Source organism: Epinephelus lanceolatus, chromosome 15, assembly GCF_041903045.1.
Source record: "Epinephelus lanceolatus isolate andai-2023 chromosome 15, ASM4190304v1, whole genome shotgun sequence".
NCBI classification, from domain to species: domain Eukaryota; kingdom Metazoa; phylum Chordata; class Actinopteri; order Perciformes; family Serranidae; genus Epinephelus; species Epinephelus lanceolatus.
In genome coordinates, this window is record NC_135748.1 from 41,266,670 (window position 1) to 41,285,204 (window position 18,535).

The following is an 18,535-nucleotide window of genomic DNA, read 5'->3' on the forward strand; positions in this document are numbered from 1 at the left end:
AAAACTTTACGTTCACTTGACACAAAAACTCACCTTGTGAGCTTGACATAATTTTTTTATGTCAAGTGAACATTTTCGAATTTTGAGTTAATTTGACTAAATTTATAAAGCTGATTTCATTAGTTTAAAGCCAATAAACAACACTATCATTGTGCACTTAACATATGGTGGTGTACTGGGGCTAAATGGGTGGAGTTTCCCAGCATGCCATGAGGCAATGTGTTTAAGGCCTGCCCTTTGACCAGGTGCGTCATTAAAGGCCACAGTGTCTTTGTCACATGATGGAGGCCAAGGAGACGATGCTGCTCGGCACGTGAATGGAACACCTACATTTAAAAAAAACACCCAGATGGAGCTGTTGATAGGAGTTCTGTTCTCTGCAGTTTCTGCACTAAGAAATTTTCGTTTCATCTGAGAACTTCAAGCCTGAAATGTCACCTCAACGCAAAGCATTTAGCATTAAACCTGGAGGTCTGAGCTAGCACAGCCTCTGATGCTAAAGCTAGCAGCCAGCCTCATCAAGCCACACTTGTCCAGGTGCTAAAACTGGTCTACCTGTGACCGACTAACTAACTCCCTTACAAAATGGATGGCAGACCAGTTTGGGTGGTCGAGGACACAGGGGACAACTGTGTTCAAGGTCCAGCAGCTTCACGAAGAAGAAGACAATATACTTCATCATACTTAATTAATACATGCATACATGCAAATGGACATATGTCAAAGTGAGGGAGCAGTTTGGGGTTCGGTGCTTTGCCCAGAGGCACCTCACCTGTACCCAGGAAGCCAAATGGCACATCTCCAGCTGCCAGTCCACGCTGCATATTTGGTCTGGATTGGGACTTGAGCAGGCGACCTTCCGGTTCCCAACCCAAGTCCCTATGGACTGAGCTACTGCCACCCCAAATATGACACATTTTTTGACTGCTATCTATGACACTGTCAATTTGAGCTTTTTTTTTTTTTTTTACAAGTAACTTGAGCTACTTTTTCTGAGTAGCTTTAGTCAGCCAAACAAGGTTCCTCCCTAACGTAGTTTTGCTGTAGTTCAACTTCCTCCAGTGTGAAGTAATTGCTAGATTGCAAAGCTCTGTTTTACCAACACTGTCTGTTTCCTCCTGCTTTCAGGTGTATAAAACTGGTATCTAAACATCAGATGTCAGTGCAGAGATGTAACAAAAGCTGTTGAAACTACTTGTTGTTTTCCACAACATACTGTATATTTACTGTGATTATATCTGAACCCTCCAAAGCCACTAAATCCTGCACAAACTCTGTGTCTCCAGCTTCAGGAACATCTGGACCAACAGTTTACCCCGGACACCCTGACATGTTGCTGGAGTCTGGGATGGTATTACCGCCGCTGTTAGACTGGTAAATGTGTCTGCTGTGCCAGCTTGACAGCTCTGCTGCTTTGGCAGGTAACCAACAACACTTTGAGAGTTATTCTCTGCTTTAAAAAATGTGTTTCTGAAGCCACTGTGGCCGGCACACACACCAGAAGTCATCTCCCTCCTCTGTCTGGGGTCATAAAAATAGCCTCAATTCAGCTGTAAACTGTTACGAAATTACAGAAATGAGATAAATTACAGATATAAATTATATACAAGGTTTTCGTGGGTCATCAAATACTTGATTTGATTGGATTAGGCTGATTGATAGCCTCTCCCCTCAGCGCTGAATGTGTTTTTGAATGCGTCTGCAGTGGCAAAACCCAGTTCAGTCATTACCCCCATCTCCCTTATCAGCACAAGGGGAATAAACACAAATCTAATAGAAATTCATTACACAGGCCCACATCCACACACACACACACACACACACACACTCACACACACACAGAGCCAACTAGTTTATTAGATTAATAGGCTATGAATGGCTAATACGAATTACCCCCCTCTCTTGTTAACGAGACGCGGAGCAATTTGTATAATTATGTCTGTGGAAGGGAAGAATTCCTGTGTCTAAGCATATTTTTAGACAGCCGAGCTTTCTGAAGGCTTTTGATTACGTATTTACTTTGGGGTTTTCAGCTCCGTGCTCTTTCTCTCAGAAGTCGTTTTTGAATAATTCATCGCTTTGTTCCAGAGCGGAATAATTTGTGTTGAGATTTATGAGCAATTGCTTTGGGGTGGGCTGATTTTACTCTTTTTTAAATGATCACAGAACGTGTTCTGTCAGAGTCGGGTGTCAGTGTGTCTCTTTCAAACGGAGGCCCGAGTCGAGACAGCACTCTCGGAGAGGACACGGGATTTTCAACACGTCTTTTTAAAGAGTTTGGTGCCAAAACAAGAAACACGACATCTGAATAAACATCGCCTCTATTCCCACAGTGTTTGATAGCACAAAATAAAACATTCTCTGCACTTTAAATGTTAATAGAGAGCTGCACTTCTTTAACAACAACACACTTATGGATGGGATCTTCAACCTGAACAGATCAAATTCTGGCCTCACATCAACATTTCTGAAAGAAGAAATGCAAGTCATTAAATGCTGTTTCAGGAATTTCCTAGACATTAGTGTCAGTAACATGAAACAAGATATAATTAGACAGATTAATAAACCAGTATCAGGAAAACTGCACTTGCTTGGGGGGATATTTTAAAACTTATTGATTCAGGACTCAATAATTGCCTTTTTTAAGCAGTGTATTAAGTGGTGAACACCAACACACAGCATTTAATTTCTTTAGTTGTGGGTGAAGTCTAATAATGTTTGTTTTACTTATTTAAATCTGCCCACCTTTCACCAGCGAGGATTTCCAGTGTTGTATTTAAGGACTTTACTTTAGGGACAGTTCACCCCCATATCAAAAATACATATTTTTCCTCTTACATGTAGAGCTGTTTATCAGTCTAGATAGTTTTGGTGTGAGTTGGCCAGTGTTAGAGATATCGGCCGTAGAGATGTCTGTCTTCTCTCCAGTATAATGGAACTAGATGTAACTTGGCTTGTGGTGCCAAAAAGTCTTTTGATAAACTCAACAGCAATGTCTCTTTCCAGAAATCATGACCCAGTTACTTAAAATAATCCACAGACCTTGCTGTGAGCAGTTTCATGTAGGAACTATTTTCTTTCTACAGAACTACACCCGCCACCCGGATCACTGAGCAGAAGGAAGCGTGCATCTACTCATGGACGAGAGGCTCATGCTGTGACAGTGCTAGATGTAAACATTAATGACGTCCTCCTTGGCTCAGCTATAATGTCAGCTAGCTCAGTGGTGCTAGGTGAGCTGGCAGTAGATGCACGCTTCCTTCTGGCGGTGATGCAGTTGGCAGGTGTAGTTCAGTTCATTTTTTTGTGCAAAGATCAAACAAACAAGAAATGGCATGTTAATTTCGGGGGTTTTGAGGAGTTGGAGAGAGCAAGGCTAGCTGTTCCCTCCTGTTCAAGTATTAAATAACAATCGTAAGACAGTTGGGGTGTGTTCACATCACAAACAGATTTTTAGGCACAACATATTTGCATAAAAAGTCAATGGAATGATGTGAGTCAATACGCATGGACGCAAATTCACTGTGAACAAATTAAGGCAAATGCATGTCAGTGCAGGATTTCCCATGTATTTATTTATTTGTGGTGGCCTGCCGCGATTAAAACGTTTGCCGCCACAAATCGGTCTGGTCATTAGGAGCCCTGTGGAGAATATATATTTTCTTTATTGCATCACACTGTCTGAGCACAGTGTGCATTCAGAGCAGCAGGACATCGGGTGCATTTAAAGTGAAAAGTTTGCTAAAAGTTTGCATTCACTTGCAGCAACTGCTCCTCTCTTATCTGATCAGCTCTGAACGGCTCGACAGAGAGTGGGCGCAGATCGATACAAAGGGACACACATACATTAAAAAGAAAGAAAAACAATGTTCGCTGTTGCCCCCCACTCAAAATTGTCCCCCAAAGCACTCGGCAGTAGTGGAGAAGTTCAGTTCCAAAAGTGGAGTGACTCTAAGCTTGACAAAATATACCAAAATACCCTGAAATATCATGATGTTATTTTAGGGCCATATCGCCCACCCCGTGCTGCTCCTATCACCAGTCAATGTTATAAAACTTCAAGTTGCCAGTCAGATGGTGTTTCTCATACAGCAGGGGAAGGGAAAGAACAGAGCACGGAGACAAGAGAGAAGAGGAGCCACTAAAAGAAAGACTGAGGACACTGAAGGACACTAATAAAGCTCAGAGATGAAAAAGGGTCCATCCTCTGGGAAGCAGGAGCAGATTTAGTCATTTCATGTCAGTCTGCCTCACGACCAGCTGATCTGCATGAGTAAAGGTCGAAATAAATCTGTTTTCAGCATCCCCTTCTGTGCCTATAGTCACATGAGCATTATCAGAGTCTGGTGTTTCCAGCAGCTCCACCTCACTCTGTTTACTGCCTTAATCGCAGCCGCTGACAGTGTTTGTGTGTGTCTGTGTGCATGCGAGGGACCTGTGCAGTGTTTTTTGGGGTGAAAACGGGAAACTTTTTCCCATTAGCTCTGGTTTGACTGCTCCCATTTGTTAGCATAGCATCTGCTGGAAGGCCCAAGGAGAGCGGAGCTATCTAGCAGCGTCTGGGTGATTATTCATGTGCCTGTGCTCCTCCAGGAGCTGCTGCTGCTGCTCCAGTCTCTGCTGGCTCTCTGCTGTACCAGTTGTCAAAGTGCTGAGGGAGCCCGGCGTCACTGCTCTGATTCAAAATGAATAGAAGCGCACAGATAAATCACCTCTCCATGCAGAGTGGAGGAGCAGACAGGCTGCTTTGAATGTAATTGCAAACAGTGAATGAAAACCTCCATATGTTGCTCATAACGCCGCTCTGAAATATATTTCATAATCGTGAGGAAAGTGTTCTAAAATATAATTTCCATATATTACATCCGACTAACAGGTATATCTGGTGAAACTTCATCCCCACAACACCCTGCAGCTTTAATTTAGACTCATTTACATCAAATCAGAGACAAAACAGGATCCTTCATCTGCTTTATGAACAGCAGTACATACACACACACACAGTCATTGAGGAAGAAGAGGAGAAAATAAACGTCTCATGACAACGACTCTGATGCAAAATTACATGTTCAAAACAAACCAAGCTGCATAAGAAATGATGGGCTGTGCACAGGAGCTACATGGTGGCCTGATCTCATGTCTTAGTCTGGTTTGTTCGTCCGTCCAATGAACACTTCAGATCAAGATGTGCCAACATCTGTATTCTGCCCTGAAATCTGTTGTGGATATTCAGGATCTTCGGATGATGAATCTTTAAGGAGCAGGTTGACATGTCAAATGTGCTTATTTGCGTACTTGTTGAAAGTTAGATATACGATTAATGTCACTCTATGATGACGTCACTGCATTAAATATAAGGCTACGGTAGTGTCCAACCAATTTTGTGTTAGTCAGACAGTCACTGATGTTAAATTAATAAGACTGGAAAGCTGGAAACAGCAGTAGTTGTTGTTCAGCACTTGTATTTGTCGTCTGTGACGGTTGGTCTTCGTGGTACTTGTCCCGCTCCTTCTCTACTGTGATTGGACGTCTGGTGACAGTGATGACTGCAGCGTTTTACACAAAGTTACACATATTTCACTTCATAAATAATCACAGAAGACATTAAGTGTCGGATTTATCACTATGGAGTTAATTTACTAAGTCTCGAATAGGACGCCACAGTTCAAGGCTGCATTCTAAAGCCCAGTTCAGAACAAAGATTTGCGACGAGACGAGTTGAAACAGGCAACTACTGTCAACACTCCATTCTGCAACATTCTAAAAAGCTGCCAAGTCAACTAGATAAGACGGCACACCGTGAGGACGGAAACAGAGGGCTCGGTGGGGACGGCGCACCTGCTGAAGAAAGCCAACACGCCATCTACGGTCATTTTGACTTGACCAGCGGGCTTCACTACAAGCTGATTGGCTGTTGAAACAGGTGACGTGCTTTAAAACCAGCCAGCTGAGTGTCAGGTGACTCCATCAGCCGGCTTGAGTCGAGCTCAGACTGGCCAGTTGTCCCCTCATCGACCAAATGATTGGTTGAAGAGTAGGTAGAAGGACACAAACTATTGTGATAATATTTTTAGATAAGGCACTGTGCTAATCACTCTGACTGTGGCCACTGTTACATATGATGTGCTTTGCCTTGTTATTTTCTAGGATCTGAAAAACCATGAACATATAAATCACAAAAAAAAGATGTAAAACAGGAAAAATCTAGAAGCTGAAACCAGAGAATGTTTCAGGGTTTCCTTCATAAATGACTCAAATGATTAATTGGATGTTCAGATTGTTGGCAATTATTTTTCTGATTTTTAGATTAATCGACAAATTGTCTTAGTTTTAAAAGCACCAGTCTGAGTCTTAAACTGAAAAGTTTTTTTCTGATAACTGTAAATCACTTTAAATGTGAACACAACATTTCTCCAACTGTCCCGTTAAAACATCAAAGTGATGTCAGATTATTGTCGGCTTCAGACAACAGGAACCCAACAGATAAACTCCAGGATGTGGGCATCACACACGCAAGCACACACATGCACACACAAACACACACACACACACACACACACACACACTTTAACATTCACCAGTTGGCTCCATACATGCAGAAACAGTAGCACCTAAACATCAGCCAGTGGAAACATGCACACCAGCAGCCATTTGTACACAAACAGGCACTCATTTACACAAACAAACACTCTCTCACACACACACCCACACATACACTCGCACACACACACTCGCACACCCACACACACAAACACACAGACCAGGAGAGGACAATCGTTTTATCACTGAGCAGAAGTGTTCATTTATAAGCTAAACCACCCAGATATATGCCTCTCTGCTTCTTTCTCTCCCTGCACTTCACCTCTCTCTCCCTCTTCCACACTCTCCCTCTCTCTCTCTCCCTCTCTTCCTCCCCCCTCCTCCTCACCCTCACCCCTTCTCCCCCTCGTCCTCTCTATTCCTCTCCCATCTCCAGTAGAAGTGAAATTACTCTCCAGCCAGGCAGCGAGGTCAGAGTGTCTGGCCTCTGTTATTTGTCTTCTCCTCCTCTACAATGTGTGTGTGTGTGTGTGTGTGTGTGTGTGTGTGTGTGAGAGAGTGTATTTGTGTACGAGTATAAGAGAGAGAGGGAGTTTCACCTCAAACAGCACATGTTGAGCAGAATGAAGCTGATTCCTACTAATTCACTACATTCAGAAATGAGCCGACGCTCCGCCCGACTCGAAGCCTTCTGATGGTTTCGGATTCAATTTCATTTAGTTTAATACAACTTTATTTGTCCGTGCAAAGATACCTGCATGAACGTGTTAGCTCACAACCCAGAAAAACACTCAGACATTAAACTACAAAACAATGAGACAACAAATCTGATTGTTCTCCAAAAACTCACCATCAGAGATGTTCCCAAAACTCAGTTAACCCTCCTTTTGTGTCAAAATGTTCTCCCAGCAGTTTGGAGAAGCTGTGATTTACATTATCATGTGAACACTCACATGATAGATGGATCATTTCCATCCACCTGTTTTTATCTTCTGCTATTTTACAATTCATAAAAAAGCCAACTAAAGATGTCGACTTAAATCTCGGACTGAAAACTGAGGTTGAGAGATGTCGTCTGGCTGTTAGCTTTATTAGCTTTAGCTTTGTATTACAATATTTCCTTAGTACATATTTACTGTTCTCTTCCCTCCCTCTTCTCCTCCACCTCCTTCACCGTCTCCTCCCTCTGAGCTCTTAACACGTCGCTATCCGTCAATTAATTCCTGGCAATCAATAAATTGTCCCAGTGTGTGTGTGTGTGTGCTCTCAGATGCACACAACACGTGTCTCTTCATGCATTTATGTAACACAACATATGTATTTACATCAGTGTCACTGTGTGTGAGTGTGTGTGTGTGTGTTTGTAACAGCTTTTTATGCTTACATAAGTGTGACTGTTTGTGTGTGTGTGCAAATGCCTGACCTTATATTTAAATACACTCCTCCTTCGTCTCCACAGAACTATATTCATCACTATTAGAAATCCATAACAGCTCCATTCTGCAGCGGCTCTCCGGCTGAATAAAGCACTCAGCTCTCTGTGTCTCTACCGTCTGTGCGCCTCGTCCGGCCCGAGCAGCTCGGCTCCGGACGCCTCCTTCATGAGCGATATTTCTGTTAACGCCCATGACGCTCGCTCCTTCATGTCCTCAGACAAGCTGCACGTGTGCTGAGCTGTCATCCTGCAGTGAGCGGCTCGTACCTGAGCCGTGGAACGTGAACCGGTTCACTGGCCGATGATTTCTAATAAGACAAACCGTTTGGCGAGGCGCCATCATGGCGGCTGACATGTGTGGTTTTCTGATATGCAAACTGTCAAAGTGTTAAAATCTCATTTGTCAAGTTTCTGTTTGTTTGTGGAGGAGGTGGCAGAGAAAACATTGTGTCTGTGACACTGATCGCTCCGGAGAACTAACAGATTAGTTTTTATCAAGTGGCTGCTTGTGGACTGTTTCACTGATTCAGAATGGAGCCGTCATATGAAGCCTCCCCCGCCGTCAGTGTTTAGAAGTCACAATACAAACAGGTAGTTTTGTTGTGATAGTGGCAGGATGATGATGACATTCTGGTTAAATATCAGTTCACTGTTACATCGATCTCATCAAATCAACTACAGGCCAGATTACCACGACATGTGTTGTAGATGTTCATGGTCCCCACAAGGAGATTCCTAAGGCTTTCAGTGACCCCTGACCTTTCCTCCAGCATCACAGTCAAGATATTCCTGGTACTTCTGCACAAAATCTAACAGGGCTGCACAATGATTGGAAATGTTATCAAAATCAAAATATGGCAAATGCAGAATTTGAATCGCAGGTGCTGCAAATTTTTGGTAAAGGTAAAATGTGGTACAACATGCCATTAGAGGCCTGGGCCGACATACGGCAACATGCTGTTGGTGCAGAGCCCAGCAAAAAATTACATCATGCTTGTTTTGAATTTTTATTTATTTATTTTATTTTATTTAATGAAAATGAAATGTAACTAGATTTACTGCCTTGTGGTTTGAAGCCTCCGCAGACCAGTCAAGTTACAGTTACAATTTATATCCATGTCAGTGAAAACATGGATGCTTCACACACAGAAGATCTATACAATCAGCACAGTTTCAAGATCAGAGTCACCAATTCAGTATCTGACCAAATGTCTCCCCTTCTGTTCCTGAGATATGACGTTAAAACATGATGATGTCACAGTCAAGCTGACCTTTGACCTTCATTATTTTATCCTGTTAGACATTTGTGTGAAATTTTGTCAGAATTATCTTGTTAATTCTTCAGCTATGGCCAAAAACATGGTTGGTGAGTCACAGTGACCTTGACCTTTGACCACCAAATTCTTATCTGTTCATTTTTGAGTCCAAGTGGATGTTTGTGCCAAATTTGAGGAAAGTCCCTCAAGGTCTTCTTGAGATAATGCATTTACAAAATGAGATGGACAAAGGTCACAGTGACCTTTGAAAACCAACTTTTAATCAGTTCATTGTTGAGTCTAAGTGAACATTTGTGCCAAATGTGAAGAAATTCCCCCGAGGTGTTCTTGAAACTAGTCTCAAATAGCCAGAGCTCCCCTGATCTCCACACTTCATTTTAATGCAATGCGTGAAACAGTAACGACCTTGGAGCTAGCATATTGTAATGTTTTCTGTTGCATTTTCCTTTGCAGTGATTCAGCCATTTTAATGCCCGGGCTCATCTCCCCACGTGCAAAGGCTCCACCAAAACAAGTCCCCTTCCACATTATTTGTTAAGAGCACCGTTGCTCCACCGTTGCTCCACTGTTGCTCCACCCTGGAGTTAGCACCGTCCAAGGTGACTGTGATTGGCTTAAAGAAAGACAACCAACCCAGAGCGTTTTTTCTCCTTTAGTGCAGAATGATGATTATTTCAGCTGCACCTTTCTCCAGCACTGGCTTGGCCCAGGATAGGTGTGGCTATGTCAGACTAACAACTGAGTGACATGAAATCTGAAACCCATCAACTTCTTTTTCACTGCAGTTCTCTTGTGACGCTTCAACCCTCTTCACAGCATTTAATATTTCACCTTATAAACAGAGAATGTTTCCTCTCTAACTATAACCAAACTGTGACCTCAATAACATTAATGTTATCACCCAGTTTTATCTGTGGAACAAATTCTATAAAAGAAAAGACCAGTTTTTACTCGTATCAAAGTTTGTTCCTTGTTCCAGAGTCGATGCTCATTTCACAAATCATCAGCACATCCACCGTCTCGGGCTGGAATGATTGCTCCATAACTAAAACACACTGCAGCTTCAATCACAGCACCATCTGTCTTTCACGCTGCATCTTAGCATCAAATCAAAGTGTGACATGCTCACTGAGTGTAACAGTGCGTCAGCTGACTGCCTGCAGTGTAGAATGAAGGATGTAAAGTGTAAATGTCAGAGCGCTCTAACCTGCTGCTCTCCCAGCTCTCTCTTCAGTCGGTTCTGCCACTGCAGCGCCTGCATCACGATCGCCTCCCACCTCCTCTCCAGGTTGATCGACAGCAGCTGCAGGGCCTCCCGGTGCTGCTCCGCCTCTGGGCCCACCTCCGCCATGGGGCCCGACTGTCCCAGAGGTGGGGATAGCAGAGACAGTCTTGTCAGAATTATTAAAGCCATTATCATATTAATCATATGATTAAATTTAAAGAATGTGCCATGATATAATTCTCTTCAAGGTTAAGCTGATTCATGAGGGTTTGACACAGACTCTCTGGGGTTTCAGGAAGAATCTGGCTACATGTACATGATTTGTGTCACGATACGGGCGTTATGATTCTATATACTGCAATAATTTAAACTGCCATAGTATAATGAACAAACCGCCATATGAATAAAATCGGATTTAAAAAAATTATTGGAGTGGTTGGAGTGGAAGAGTCAAAGATAGATTACAACACTGCCATACAACAATATTGTGTACGCACAAAACTGACTTAAATGAATAAAAAAATAAAAGGAAATGTCTTTAGTTTTAGTCTTTGTCCATTTGGTCAAAGTTGTCAACACATGTTCATTGAGACCGGGATGTCAACATGACTCCACAGTGTGTTAGGTTTGCATTTTAATACCTCTTCTGAACTTTTTAAATCTCCCCTCTGATAAATGCCCGAATATTACATCTATATAAAAAACTAAAACTGATACTGAAACCAATAAACATTTCTAAACAAAAAAAACAAACAAACTAAAAATAAAATAAATAACAACCAATGAAAAATACAAAACTGAACTCTGGACGTGATACAATTGGTGATTTTATTTTACCCACCTGGCTCTGCTGCAGCAGCTTCTGGCAGAGTTTCAGAACAGAGGAGACTCCTCGGCGTCGGGCTCGCACCTCCGAACACAGAGACTGGAGGGTGACAAGAGAGAGGAAAAGGTCAACAAATAATAACACAGTAAATATTCAAATTATTACAATTCAGATACGAACACAACAGCGGATTTTAAGCTCATGAAACACCTTCCATTTGCTGTTTGTGTCTCTGTCTGGCAGCACGAAGTGATGTGCTTTACATTTGTACTTTGTTTGTACTAAACTGAACAATAAACTGTGCATTGAGTGAATATCACCAACAGTTCACTTTCAGTTTCACCTGCAAATAAAAAGATTAGATCAAGGCCATGTTTTGTTTCAACACTGTTCAGGGGGTCGGGTTCTTCTGCCAGAAAATTTTGAGCATCAAACGCTTAATTTCCTGCATTCATGTGAATATTTATGCTACAATTTATGGTTTATGTGTCTTTAATTTTGTTAAAATAAAGGTCCTTTGCTACTTTATTTATGCATGTGTTCTAAATATTGAGGGGGACATCTGGAAATCTACACCTATGGATTTGATAAACTCAGTTGTTCATTTGTCACATGGTAAAAGGAGTGCCCTTGCATAGCTCTTTTCTAGTCTGCCAGCCACTCAAAGTGCTTTATAAACTACATATCACATTCACTCATTCACACACTGGTGGCTACACTGACAGCCGCATGATCACTCCTCCTGAACACGGGCGGCGCCTCTCTGCAGCCGCCTCCACAGGAACAGGATAGCACCACATGGCACAACAGTCCTGATTCACTGTAAAGCACTCGACTACTCTCCTTCTCTCCCAGAATCCTCTGCTCTGTCAGATCGGCACATGGAAGAAGAGCCACGTGGCAGAATGATGCTGTCCAGGATTTAGCTAAGTTTTGGTAGATCCAAGGCTATTACAGTTCCTGATGTCCTGGTGGAAACTGATGGGAGGTCATCTAGTTTATTTCCAACACCTGTACAATGGCTAGCAGGATGCTAGTTCAGCTGGTGCCCATCTTCTCCATCTGTCCTCGATGTTTACTGATATTTAGATCTAGCAGAAGTCGGCAGAAGAAGAGTGTACCGACTGGTGAGATGACTTCCTCATCCCGACGAGTGCAGCTACACGCCACCACTCTCCAAAGCCAACCATAAAAACCACCATCAACACTTGCAACATAGACAGTAGTGCCTAAATTTAGTGGAGCTGCCAAAGAGGTGACTGGAAGCATCTGCGCCTACATCACGGCATATCAGTTGACTGCTCTTGTTTCTTGAACCATCAGACTTTGATGTCATGATGTCCGTGTGTTCACAGATCTCAGCAATTAATTCGGACAGTCAAACATTAACATCACTGACAAGACAAAACTGTGAAAATGAAACCAAAGTTGTTAAAAAACAACAGACTGATCCTTTAAGCTAAAGTTAAAAACCAACAAGTCCAAACAAAAGCTACATTCGTTTCTATTTATTCTTTCCATTCTCCACAGCTCGGTGCAGTTTAATTCAGGTCATTCATAACAATTAATTAGCATAAAGTCAAATTCAGCACACAGATCCTTGATCAGCAGTAGCAGTGCATAAAATAAATGACAACAGCCAATATTCTCCCCTCTGCTCGGCGCTCTGCTGCTGTCTAATAAATGCAAAAAAGAGGGAAAAAGAAACACAAGGATTGGCAGTGCCTATTATAAATCACTATATGCTGATGAGTTTCCACACCCAAAGGTCAGCGAGTGTGTGTGTGTTTGCATGTTTACTCATGCAGGCGTGTGCACAAGTGTGTGTGTATGTAGATGTGTGTGCAAACATATGCATGTATTTCTGAGTGTGTGACAGAATAAAGGGGACAGCCTTACTCCTCTGCAGCAGCGACCAGACACGTCCAAGCCCCAAACTATTTATGCTAATCCTGCCCGCTCGCTGAAAAGCACTTCCTTTACATTTTCTTTACATTTTTCCAATAAATATTAAACACTATTACAATGAAATGGGATTCTCTTTCTCTCTCTCCTTCCTGCACACACACACACACACACACACACACACGCACACACACACACTCTGCCGCTCTCTCACACACTCTCAACTCTTCTTCTTCTGTCTTTCATCTCCTCGTTCTCGCTCTCTTCAGTTTAGCATATTTGTGGCTCGCCTGTTGTCTAAACAGGAGATGGGGATGCAGAATACAGCAGACAGGATCAAGAGGACAAGCCCGGTGTGTGTTTGTGAGGTTGCAGATAAATTTATTCCAAACAGGAGGTGTGTATTACGTTGAAGGAGGAGGCTCGAAACAACAACAAAACGACTGAGTGATACTCGCTCTGCGCCAAATAACTGCAGCAGACAGCGTGGAGCGAGCACAGGAAGATGAATTAAACTAGATTGAAGCTGGAACAATAATTCAGCGTGTTAGAGTCAGACGACGACGGTCATAACTCTAAAATCTGCTCCACAAAGTCTGCTCCAACAACAGAAAGTCGAAGTCATTGACTGAGAAATATTTTTACTATAAATATGAGCTGCCGAGCTGAAAAACTTCTTCCCGTCAGCCCTTTGATTGGTGAAGACAAGTCAGATGTTGGGAACGTTTGTAGGATCTGATTTCATCCATTTGGTAATTGCATAACTTTGACAAACATGGTAATAAATGATCGCAGCTTAACGGGAGATTGAAATGATTCGCTTTAATATATAATCAATACAGTTGTTTACACAGGCCGCCGAATGGCTGCGACCCAAAGTCTATTTTTACAGATCTGTTTTCTTCCGACTTAAATAACTACACTTACTTTCTGTTGGGCTCTAAGTGCTGCCAGAACACTGTTAATGCACAGAATTACTGTGGCTGGATGCTTGAGACTCTCTAAACTTAGCATGCTTATGCAGGATGCAGCAGTGCACGCACTGGCAAGCTCCTTAACTGTCTCATCCCGTGCTCCGAGAGCATGTAATACAGGTAGTCCAGGTAGTAATACAAGTTGACACTGGGCTGGCCCAGTCACATTTTTAAACCCGTCCCCCTTTGAGCCCCGTGCCATCATTAAACAGCATCTGCAACAAAAAGTCTGCCATATTTTAGAATACAAAACACAAGGCAGATGTGGAGAAACTGCAGGTCAGAAAAATTTTAGCACCTTGCTGCCTGCTCACAGTAACTCAGTCTTGTTTCTAAACTCTTCTGCCGTGAATCACGAGGGGTCTCATTTATAAACATTGCATACGCACAAAACAAGGCCTGACAGAGGCGTATGCCATTTACCACGCTAAAGCTGCGATGTATAAAAACAGACTTGATGGAAACGGCAAATTGGCGACACAGATGGTGAGGTGGAAGCCTGAGAAGCTGAGATTGAGTATCAAAGTATGGGCTGGTTTTATTTCTGAAGTTTGAAAACTTAGTCAGATTAGACTGAAAAATTCATACTAAAAGTCTGAAGGCATGCAGAATATACTGTTCATATTGTCCTTTAATTTGTATATTTGATCTCACACCTTCGTACCTTGTTTGGCTTGTTAAAGGAGTCATGTAGTTTGTGACCTTGAGTAGCAGTATGAAGAAATGATTTTAATACCCAAGTATTTACAACTGTTTTATAAGGAAGTCAGTGCATTCAGATACTTGTTAGGAGTAGAGGAAACACACAGTGTGCAAAAAAAAAAAAAAAAGAAAACTCCATGACACTCTCTTTGTTAAGTGACGGGGACCCTATTAGAGCATTTACAGTATGTATTTTAGTTTTCACTTTGTCTTGACTCTATAAAAAGCATTTTCAGTGGATGGGATCAGTCTAAATGCTGATAAATATGACTTTTACCTTCATCATCAGTATCATGATTGCAGTTTGGTCAGCTTGAAATACAACAAGTCTTTTCTGTGAGAGTTGATTTTCAGACAGAGAGGAGAAAGACAGAATCCTAAGTCTCTATTGTTTCTGCACTGCTGCTTTTTATGCACTGATCCCTCTCTCTTTCTCTTCCTCTCTTTCTCTTTGGTGGGTCGAGCCTGGCTGGGCCCATATTGACTCAGAGGGCTCTACAGACACAGTCCGACAAATATTTGCTAAAAAGCTTTTCTTCCAAAATACATGGAAAGCCGTGGAGTGGCTGCAGAGGAAGAGAAAAGAGACGGAGGATGTAGAGGGAGGGATGAGGTGGACAGAAAAGTTGAAAACAAGTACAAGAGAGAGGTCAACGTAGAGGAAGAGGAAGAGTAGAGTGAAGAGAGAAACAGGAGAGAGAAGATTAAACTGGGAGATGAAGGGGATCGGAAAGATAAAGACAGGGACAAACAGAGAGACAGAAAAAAGACGAAAAACTCCTAATTCTGCTGATCAAGAAAACTTCTCAGTTTTTAATTGTTTATGCGACGGGTGTGTCCAGTGTCGTCGCCTCAGGGTTGCATCTCTGCTTTTTGCAGATGATGTGTCGATGTTGTGATCGTTTCTTTGAGCTCTGACTTCCTGCAATAATTTGCAGGTATTTTTTTGTCGTTTAATGTCAAGGCATTCTGTCGGACAAAACAGCAGATTGCTCAGACCATGTTGGAGATGAACTTAACACATGGAGTTTGGTTCTTTTGATCCAGAACAAAGACCAAATGTTGCATTGTTGTGTTTTGTATGTGCTCCCGATTGTGTTCACAGACATTTTACAAACAAACTAAGGACTGTGAACATAAGACCATGACTGACAGGTGGCTCATTGATCGAACCGTTTTAGTGATGTCATCTTGCATCAATAGGCTACATGGATCCACGTGAGGTAATGAAATTCAGGTGACTCACAGCAAGTTGCGCACAACTTCAACACCGTGTCCTAACTGGATGCCACGCGAGCGAGCGTCAGCGTCTATATCAGTTTGACTGCACTGTTTTCTATTGAACTGTCCTAACTACCTGCCAGCAACTGTCATAAACAAGCCAAACAGGTAAATGCACCAGAGTTTGTTTGAAAAGAACCAAACAGGTTAGGTGTGAAAGTATCTTGGGGTATTGTTTATGAGTGAGAGGAAGATGAAGCACAAATCAAGAGGTGCATTGGCACCACGTCAGCACTTATATCAGAGTTGTACCAGACTGTCATGGAGAAAAAGGGAATGAAACTTCAGGTGAAGCTCTTGATTTAATCAGTCTATGTTCCAAACCTCACATATGGCACATGACCTTGGGTAGGGACAGAAAAAACAAGCCACCAAAATTTCCTTGGCAGGGTGTTCGACTCCTCCTCAGAGACCAAGAAAGGAACTCAGAAGTCCAGGAGGCACTCAGAGTACAATTATTGCTTTGTCTTATTAAAGACGCCACTTAATGAGGGTTTGTCTTCCCGATGCTGTGTGGGGATGTCCTGCATCCCTTAGAGGAGCTGGACAATGTGGCTACCTGATAGCCACAGTGAGAGATGCACAAATTAAAAAGAGATGCCGAAAATCAGTATCGGCCAATATCTGCCATGTTACTGCCATTAGCCTATCAGCAAATAAGATTTTATTCAATGATGGCAGTGGCCGATATTTTCTGTTGTGTCACATCGATTTTGCGCAGGCTACAAGACAGTCCTGAAGCCAATCGGTATCTCATTGAAAACAGAAAATGTGTTTTGGTGGAACAGAGTCTTCCCTGGGACTAAAGGACACAGTATAGCTGCTTTTGTTGCATCAGAGGACGCACCATATGTTTTCCCCAATAACGCTACACTTTGAACAACAAATCTGAGTTGACATCGGCAGCACTAATGGCTAACAGAGTTTACACCGAGTTACATTATGATGCGTTCAAGCTCTGTTTAGTGAAAATGAGAATTTGGTGAAGGTGAATTATAGTTATCATAGTTTTTGGCAAAAAACTTCCATAGAGTTGTTTGAAGGAGAAATTTGTTGATGTTTTCACAACACTATAAAACAGATATTAGAGAAGGAATTATAATATATTATAAATAATAAAAGACTACTGAAGCAGTTATTTTTTAAAAGATTTTTTTTTAATGAAGGTTATTTTAAAGGTTGTTTGAAATAAATGTGTATGATTGAATTTGTGTTCATTTAAAGGCTGAATAGCTTTCCCTGGCACAGAGGGGGTAAGAAATAACAACAAAAGTTAATGAGAGCCAAGAACATACTCACTTTGTTAGCATACAGGTCGCAGTAACTTTAGCCATAATAGCTGGAATGAAGAATACTTTACAAGACGGCTAAGCTGTGACAGTTTCCAAGCTTGTTATGGATTTGTGACATGGCTTATTTGGCACTTAACTTTTTGGGGGTCGTCTTTGAGAAATCTGTAAACTACTCCAGACGCTTGACTTTTTGACATCTTGCCTGTGTGTCTTTAAGCCTTTCACATGTGGTAAAACTGTCAGAGTTACAGTATTGCTGGACTGCAAGTGATCAACATCAGATTAGAACAAGTCAGAGTCACAAAACTATCACTATGTTTCAATTTACTTGTCTGAGTGTAAGTACAAATAACCAACACTATTTCTGGATTTATGGGCTATTTGGGATTATTGGAGTTTTGCAATTATACATATTTATCTATAAACTGAGTATCTGAATATTGTTGTGGATGTTGATTTCCATGGCAACAATCAAAGTTTCAAATATTCAGGGCAGCTGAAAGGAAACGAAGCGAAGTGAAGTGAGACGAGATGAAACGAAACAAAACAAACGTTTGTTTGCAATAGCTTCCAAGTAAAAAACCCTAGCATCACGTGCATAAAATAAAACGGTGCTGCGCGAACACTGCCTCATTTGGTCATTTTTAGCCTTCTAAAATAAGGCCCAACAAAAAAGTCATTATCAGTTTAAGTGTACATTATATTTAAAACACTTTCACCGCTTTACCTGGTCATCAGATTTCCAATGGGGCATTGACATCGTTTTATCAAAGCCACCTGATGTAAGTGTACAAGGTAAAGTAGAAAAAAATATTCAAATATAGCGTGCAATGACATTGATATTGATTTTTTAGGTGGCTAAGATACATTTTTCTGCAGTCCTGTCCACAACAGTACTGCAGAAGCTGCTGAGCTTCCATGCCAGTTGTCTAACGGGAACTGACTGATGTCAGCGCGGTATCGGCCTCGAATTTTACCACTGGTGCGTGTCTATCCACTGTCAATGGATAAATAGATGGTTTTTAGCTGAACAAAACAGAGGTTCTTTGAGTCATAACTACAGCATACCAAGACACAA

General features: G+C 41.9%; 1 protein-coding gene across 1 annotated transcript in view; it reads right to left on the reverse strand.

The window, feature by feature from the left end:
- akap6 (A kinase (PRKA) anchor protein 6) overlaps positions 1-18,535 on the reverse strand; it is a 279,493-nt gene that overhangs the window by 15,565 nt on the left and 245,393 nt on the right. Inside the window, exons 18-19 of the mRNA XM_033643340.2 lie at positions 11,319-11,402; positions 10,460-10,612 (exon numbers count right to left, since the gene is read on the reverse strand). Coding sequence (XP_033499231.2) covers positions 10,460-10,612; positions 11,319-11,402 — 237 coding nt within the window. The remainder of the gene's footprint in view (positions 1-10,459; positions 10,613-11,318; positions 11,403-18,535) is intronic.